The following is an 8,803-nucleotide window of genomic DNA, read 5'->3' as shown; positions in this document are numbered from 1 at the left end:
TAAGTTCGATATTATATATTGCTAGATTGAATCGCCCGAGCTTAAAAATGGGCTTCGTTTTTTGTCGTGGCACAAATCGCCCTCTGGCGCATACAGCGCGTGCGCAAGATACAAGAGTATGGGTAAAAAAGGCCACCGGATTAAACCAGAGCACATGGTCACTTCCTGCTTAGGTGAGAGAAGCCATCTGTATTCGGGGTAACTACTTGGTGTAGGCATATTAGGTGAATGAAACTCAGTTATCGCAAGAATGAACATCAAGTAGTTTCCCCAAATGCAGACGGCTTTGCTCACCTCAGCAGGAAGTGGCCATGTCATGATCGCATGACCATGTCTGGTTTCTGTCATTTTCGTATAAGGAAAGATAATAAAGGACGTATGTATGTATGTCTGTATGTTATGGGGATGTGGCGCTGGATGGGGTCGTATTTTCACGACTGGTTTGACTATAATGGGGTTGCCTTTTCAATTGAGTTTCAATAGAGTTACTAGAATGGGGTATCACATTTTCGAATTTTTGGGGTAAGAAAATTCTTCATGTTTACGGTTAGCAAACGTACCACGATGTTTGTACCGTAGGTGAAAAGCAAAGTGTTGTTCATTCAATTTAAAACTCAATGTGTTAATTCACTGTCGGATGACCTACTAGTAAAGGATTGATAAGGTAGATACATAAATTAAGAAAGTGACTAACTTGGCATCGCGAAAATTACACACGCTTTTTGTCTCTAGACCTACAGTAAAAGATGGTGAGCGAACGGTTCAGTTCAGACAGTGGCTGACATAGGCATACGGGCTATTTTTTGCTAGGGGGGCGGTAAACCATTTACCCAAAAAATTCTCGCAAGTTGCCCAAATTTTTACGATACAGTCGAAAAGAAACGAGGGCCATACGACGCAACAATTAACATAGGCCGTACATACGAAGTGAAAGTATTCTTACAAATAAACAGTATGAATCTTTCATACGAGGAGCTCATGAAACACGTTACAAGAAATAAAGCTGTCTTAGCCATTTTGACGGCCGAATATATCAATGACACGATCCTTGTCATTTTTGACTACAGAGTTGGCATATGCCTTTTTATTGTCAGTGCGATGTTACTGACATGTTGTTGTCCCATGGTGCTGCACCGTATAAATATATACCCTTCCCTGACGACCAGAAACTCGTCACTTGCTAGGCAACCACTGTCTCGTGTGAATTTCCCACGCCAAGTTCAGGTTAAAATAGAAAATATCTATCTCTTCAAAATAATAAAAAAACATGGAAACGTCTTTAAACTGGCTTTGCCCAAATTTTCTCTTGCTGCCTAAAAAATTTAGTTGCCCAAAATTTGGGGGAGCTGCAGCGCCCCCCGCCCCCTGGCCCGTACGCCTATGGTGGCTGATTTTACGAGAACAGAGTACTAACAACTGTGTGAGCCTTATCAAGAAGCGCTCTCGAAGTAGAGAGCTACAAACGGAATTTGAACAGTGTTTCTGACAGCTCTAGAGTCATGTCGAAGATATCAGGAATGCCTCCATATTCAGCTTAAGTTTAGTTGCTAATTACAGTAGAAGAAACAGAAAATGAATTGAGTACTTGAATTAGCTTTTGTACGCGTAACTATATTGACTATTCTATATATACTCCAATCTAATACGTTGCAGTCACGCAAACATCGTTTCCAAACGTTTATGCATATAGACTGTTATTTCTCTCCAACGTGGGAAAGAAAAGTTACGAAGACCTATGAGGAAAGCTCATGCCACTAATTCTTGTCACAGGTGCTTCAGAGATTAATTACCCAAGGATCCTGAAAATGAAAGTCTGAATTGTATTTTAGAAAAGTAATGAGAGGTGAATCAGTTAAGCTTGCAATTTTAAACCAGCAAAAGATATGAAACTAAGAAGCATCGAATCAACTCACAGATGTGGGGCCTGGAACGTAGAAATGTATGGCGTGAGGGCAAGACTGCCCCAAAGCCATACATTTCCTTGTAAAAATTCGCCCGTTCGGAAGCCCATCTTTCCGTTTGTTTGCGACGAATTATTTATGAAGCTTGGCAGTTTTAATGAAGTCGGTATGAAAAGTCGATCTATGGTTTTAGTTTTTTAAATAAATGAAAAAATACGGAAATTGCAAGTTTGCGTCATGATCATCACATCTGCGAAAACGGTACTTTACGAAAAAAAATTTTAATACAGAGTTTGTGTTAGCCTGCATCTAGCCTGCGTAGCAGGCGCTTGGAAGTTGTGGGCGAAAGAGAGAACGGGCGCGCGCGAGGGAGACACGTGTCTCCTTCTCGCGCGCCCGTTTTTTCTTGTGCCCACCACTTCCAAGCGCCGGCTACGCAGGCTAGCCTGCATCTTGATTTTCTTGTGACCTCCGGTTTGATTGACAGATTAGAGACAAGGCCAAGGTCCACCGATATCTTTCGTCAGGGCGTGCAACAGCAATTGTTAATATTAATCTGTTTCAGTGAAGATCAACCAGCATGCACACGAACAAAAATTAAACAAGAAAAAAATTCGTCTTGAGCGCCATTGTGCAATAGATCGAGATTTAATTCATTTTCTGCGCTAATATCGAGGGAGTATTCCTGTAATACTGATTAACCCCAATAAGTAACGCAGCATCTTGCTTGGGTTCTTTATTCCGTTGGTTTTTATAACGTCACCGTCAACAGATCGAAATCTTTTCTGAATCTTTCTTAACTGTTCCAAACGGAGGAATTTTTAGAGAGAAAATTTTTCATTGGAAATGGCAGACGCAGATGAATTACTTGTGACCAGGTAATTATGTAATCAACCACTATTAACCTAGGGCATGATTCCTGAACCGGCCTAATTTTACAGTTTTACAGACATTTGGTACGCCATTTTATATAACACCAGACTTGAAATGCGACTCACCCGTCTGCTGCCTGCCCTCGTGAAATTCTTTCATCAGGGCGGGCATCATAACTCCGAAGCTAACACTGAAACCAAGATTTGCGGCGTTTAATATTGAAGCACACATACAAGTAAACCATGACGTTAAGCTGTCTCGGTGATGTTTCGATCCGAAACGTGGCATTTCTGTTGTTGAATTGTAGTACCTCTTCAGCTTGTACTGTATGTTTCTCATTCCTCATTTTCCCGTGAAGGTTCTGAAGGAACTGGCCTTTTGCCCTTTTCGCAAAATTTTTCACGCATATCCAAGATATGCATGACCTACACTGGGCAAACTGAACCAGCTTAGTGCGGATTTCGATGGGCGAATATAAAAAAGGGCATTAAATTTCGCAATTCACTAAGCGTTCTCAAATTCATATTATTATTATTATTATTATTTTATTGACAACAAATTAACAACATTAATACACAGCAGAAAGTAAAAGAATAAATAAATAAATAAGTCAGTAAGTAAGTAACAAAACAAATTACAATAAAAATAAAGAGTACTGAAGGATAAAAAAACCTGTCAGTTGCGACACATATTTAATATTGTTTGCCACAATTTTCAATGCGATATATTTCAAAAAGCTTGCGTAAAAATTCCTCTAAATTAGGTTTCGTTACAATTGTTTTAAACAGTAAAAATGGAAGCGATGAAAAATGTTCGCAGTGCGCATGTTTTTGAATTTTTGGTGTTTTTGAATTTTTGGTGTTTGGGATTTATTACAAAATTCATTCGATTCGGGAATTATCTATAGGTGAAGGGAAATATCTTAAAAAAAATAATTTGACTTATTTTACTTGGTGTTCAACTCCTACGCATTAAGACTGATCAAATGACATCCCCTCCCGAAATGAGAAAATGATTTCTGTTGACTTATTCTCCTTGGTCTTGTTAAAGGAAAATGTTGATCAAAGAGTAACGTTAGCCACTTGTGGCATTTCCTACGAAATATGTTTGTAGATGAGTTGTTGTAAGCGTTCTTTTTTATTGATTTGGGTGAGCTACTTCACTACCTTGGTTTCTAAGTTAATTGATGATCGATAGAAAGTTTCTCCTGAGATGAATTCGGTGCAAAGGAGATGTACCAGGTGCATCTCCGCGGTGACACTTCTGTTCATGAAATATGTTTAATTAGAGCCTATGACAGATGGCAAAGCCTTGTTTATATCAAGTATTTTGTTCAGTTTAACATTTTTGACCTTAATCTGGTCTTCCGTCGATATTTACCAGGAAATGACTACCTTACTTGTTTTTAACAGTTTTAAGCGTGTTTCTTTGAGTTTTTAACCGAATAGCGCTTTCTACTATTACTAAAAATAGGTTTTGTCACCTTAGACCCCCCGCGTGACTCAGACAAACTTCGCATTCTACTGCAAGGCTTTGTATGGGAAACATACGTTTCCAACATGAAAATTGTTCATAAAATTCGCAGTGAGCGTTTTTAAAATGTTTTTTGAGCATAATTCCAATATATAAAAGGCACTACTGCTATTGGGAGCAAAACCTGGTCCAGTAACTCAAATAAATTGTTAAAATCAGAAAATAAAGTGACTCGATCGAAGAAGGCTACTGAAATCGGATCCCTAGCTCTCTGTCTTAGGCAGAAAGCACCGCTATGCACTGAAACATGACACAACATTATTGGCTGTGTTATACTCCAAAACCGAAATGGCTAAAGAGAAAATCGAGTTTGGGTGTGCTTCTCGCAAGCCTGTGACAGAATATCTAAGGTGAAAAGCACACCAATATTAGCACAAACCGGAAATTGTGGAAGTTTGTTCTGTTGTTGTGCGGCCAGGTAGACCATATGAATCCGGGACGAATACTTTAGTACTTTATATCCTGTAGTACTAAGTAGCGTAACATAAGCACTCGAAAAAAAAAATTGAGCAACCTTTGCCCATAAATTTAACCAAATGCACCGTTTCAGGCACAGCTATGAAGCCTTACTCTCCACACATTTTAACATAATTTTACCCACAGCATTATGATGCCGCATAAGAAATACAACCACTCATCTGTACAGTTTTTTCCACGTTTAACGCTGTCTTGGCAGGCGTTGATTATTTTCGGGATATTTATCATCGAAACCAAGCTGCATTAAGTGCATTTTGTTTCCTTTAATGATAAACATCTTCAAAGACGACGAAAATTTGTTGCCAAACGTGACTTTCCCATACTAAACTCTTATACTGGTCAGGTGAAATGTCTGAGTCACAGCAGGGACCAGAAATTTGTGACGTCATTAGTATAAAGCGCTATTCATGGCAATGGATAACTTTAATTAGATTAAGTGATTTTATAGGTGTTTTTTTACGTAAACAACTATTGCTCTAAATTCTGCCTTGTACTTTGAACTGTATTTTTAACTTATCTTCTGAGTTTTTGATCACGTCCTTAGCTAATTTATGGAAAAGTTCTGACCAATCATTTTTCGACAAGAAGCTTCACACCTCTTGTAAATCGACAATAAGCCAGGATTTTCAAGCTATAATTTGCGCCATACAGAAAAGTGAAAATGAAACTTAGGGACGGACAGGAGCTGGGACGGACCATTTGAACCCGGGAGGGGACGGCCCTTGCGTGTACAGGATTTTTTTTTTAAGGGGGGGGGGGGTGTTTATTTGTTTAACATGTTCTTTTTGGGGGGAAGGAGGGGAATTTTCTAGTCTCCTGCAACTTTCTAAACATTTTTGTCACTCCCCACAACCTGAATGCCTCGAACCGGCTTTAAACAAATGTTCATTTTAAAACGTTAAGCGCACTCCTCTCCTTTACTATCAATATTAGACAAAAATATCCTTTTTTATCATTTCATTTATAAGATGTTTATAACATTGTTTTACTGTTATTCCTGAATTTTATTCATTCATTTCATTCATTTATTTGTTATTTTTTTGGTCACTCAAAATACATAAAATAAAACGTTAAAAGAGGTGTTAATTAGAGTGGTTTTCGTTTGAGTGTCGTAAAACCAAAACCAAAGTAATTACTCTGGCCAATCAAATAGGACACAGACAATACACTGAACCAGTCAAAACTCGAAGTAATTACATGTGGCTGACGCAAAACGCGGGAAAATGCATGCGAGCGCGTCACAATTGGCTTTGGTTTTACTTCTGATTGGATGAAAAGGTGGCGCGAATCTTTTAAGCCAATCGCATCGTGTAGAAAGTGCAAAACCAATTACTTTTCGACACTCAAATGAAAACCGCTCTAAAATATAAGTTGCTGTGACAAGGAAGGCTTTGCTCTTACAAAGAAGACTAAAGAAGCTGGGAACTTATATTAATAGGCTGTCACGGAGTTTTGTGTTACTTTTCGCGCGTGACATTTTTTGACCTTAGATGTAGCCGACACGTTTCGAACACGTGATCATGTGACACTTTGAACGGAGTAGTTTTTCGATTTAGAGAATTGTAATTTTGTTGAAGGCGCGTGTATCGGTTTAGAAGCCCGTTACTTTTGTGGAACCCTATCGTTTTTGGCAAGTGTATCGGAATAGAAGCCCGTTACTGTAGAGATCTATTGGTTTCGAAATAAATCTATCACATAGGCTTCCTTAAGGTAAATTACAAGGGCTTTCTTTATTGCAGAGTGTGCAGAAAACATAAACTTAATTAAGCGACAGATCGACTATAAATGAGATAGTTCTTCAGATTTTTTTAAAAACAAATATGGAAGAGGAGCTAGTTAGTGTAACTGGCAAAGAATTCCAGATTGTTGGTCCTCGATACAGGATACTGAACTAATATTAGTTCTACAAAAATGAGGTCTATACTGAGAGGCTAGTCGAGGTTCAAAATGGTGAACCCGGTTACTACTTAAAAAGAGGTTACGAAAGCTACTAGGCAAAAGATTCTAGTGATAGGAATACATAAATATAGCAACAGAAAAAGAATTATGCTATATATGTCAAGGACCTTTTAAGTTTGCTGAATAATGGGGCGGTACAAGTTGCTAGATAGTGAGCTTTTGATAGAAGCCGCACTATTCGCTTTTGACAATATCCCCGAAATGCTTGTAAATTGTAAACAAAGTTCCCACCAAATGACGTAAAGTTACTTTTTTTCCTTTTTATCCAACTGATTTGGTGAATACTAAAACAACTATCCACCTCAGGGTTGGTGAACAGCGCTTGATCCCTTCGGGGGATAGTTGTATTTTATTCTATACGAATATCGAGGCCGAAATTTGCTAAAATTTAAGAATATGATAAGCCCATGGCTGAGATTTTGAAAAGGATATGATTTTACGTGCCGAAAATTCTGTAAAGACAATACAATTATATGTTTTTAACTTGTCCGTAAAATTTATTCCTCTCTCTTAAGGGCAAAACTAGCCACCGAAACGACAAAAAAAAATGCGTGCATTATTTGCAATTTATACTCCAGTACTTTCTAAAATGAAAAAGTCAGAAACTGTAATTTAAGAACAATACTAGAATATTTCCAGCCTAAAATTGGCAAAAATACAAGAACATTCAGACTGCCGTCGTCAGATTAAATTGCCGGTATAGTTCTCCGTGCCCACTTTTTTATTGATGAAATTAATTAAAAAAGACGGTCATTAGAGCTGTTGCGGTACCCGTTTTAGGGTCCTTTAGGGTGTTGAGCTGGGAAATAATGGGAATTTTCTCAGCTGATTTTAGTACCTCAAAGGGTTTTATAGTCAGAGAGGCAAAAAGCATATCCTGTTACACACGACTACCTCTCCCCTTGGGCGGGGGGGAGGGGGGGGGATGGGGTATATGAATCTTCAAGTTTCTGCCTTTGGTCCGATCCGTTCCCTAGGCCCATGTCTGACTTGATACACAATTTTCACAAAAAGCTAGAGTCTGTCTAATGCACCGACTCTAAGTTGTACTGGTGTACTGGGTGTTTGCCAACCTAGTGTTACTGGGGAAAGCGAGGGCAAAGTTGGAATGGGAACAGAAAATCGCCAAAATTCCGAATAGTCCAAAAAAAGGAAACATGGCAATAATCGGATGACCATAAGTAGATCATCATGGCCTTGTAAGCACGCTCCAGGTACCAATATACAGTTAAAATTGCGCTCAGATCACAGGGATTTGCTCTTGCAATTATCATTTCAAAGATTAAGTGTAGTAAAAACGAATTAAAAGCTGGTGTGCTTTTTAATTTTTGTTTCGCTTATCATAATCGCCACTTGCAAGCGTTCTTATAATTTAACTATTTATCCAAATACTTACGAGTGTTCTTCTTGCTTTCGTTGAATTCCATCATCACCTCTGGCAACAGTATCCCAAAACTAAGGCTGAATCCACTTTGTAGAGCCTGACAAATCAAGGCACTGACACAGCTGAGCCAAGGCCAAATTAAAACACGAGGTCAACGCCTTAATGTTTCACTACAAAGCATTCTTAATCGACACAACTTCACACATGAGCACACTCACGCACAGAGTTTTCTACCGACAGGAAACTCTCTTAGCGACGTAAGAAACCGTTACATTTTGAATGAAGAATTTTATAAGACACTGGCCCGACACAGTGAGAAACATCCATGAAAATACAGGTCAACATGTTAAATGCAAATGTCATGGATGTACAGTGTTTCATGAATAAATAATTAAAACAGAAAAATTAGTCCACAATATTGAGAGCGCTCTCCACCCACTACAAAATTAAAGCACATATCTCCGTATAAAGGCGAACATTGTCTACACCATGATTAAAGTTGTAAGTTTTTCCTGGGAGAGTAAATAGAAAAAAAGGCAGGATTTTTTCGGGCTAAGTCTCCTTGCAACAACTAATCCGTTCAGTTCTCATTGAATTTTCGTCATAAGCGATATTCAATATTTGCTTTTATGAAGTCTAGGTCACATGTGGTCAAAGAAACGCCAAGGGTTTCCAG

At 38.5% G+C, this 8,803-nt stretch overlaps 1 protein-coding gene across 1 annotated transcript in view; it reads right to left on the bottom strand.

The window, feature by feature from the left end:
* Window positions 1-3,180, bottom strand: part of LOC140943307 (uncharacterized) — an 18,715-nt gene extending 15,535 nt beyond the window's left edge. Inside the window, exon 1 of the mRNA XM_073392387.1 lies at window positions 2,900-3,180. Within this exon, the coding sequence (XP_073248488.1) occupies window positions 2,900-3,113 (214 nt within the window). The 5' untranslated portion in view covers window positions 3,114-3,180. The remainder of the gene's footprint in view (window positions 1-2,899) is intronic.
* Window positions 3,181-8,803: the final 5,623 nt, after the last annotated feature.

Source organism: Porites lutea, chromosome 7 (genome assembly GCF_958299795.1).
Source record: "Porites lutea chromosome 7, jaPorLute2.1, whole genome shotgun sequence".
In the NCBI taxonomy this organism is placed as follows: Eukaryota; Metazoa; Cnidaria; class Anthozoa; order Scleractinia; family Poritidae; genus Porites; species Porites lutea.
The sequence above is the reverse complement of the archived record's forward strand: the minus strand, read 5'-3'. Positions and strand labels throughout refer to the sequence as shown.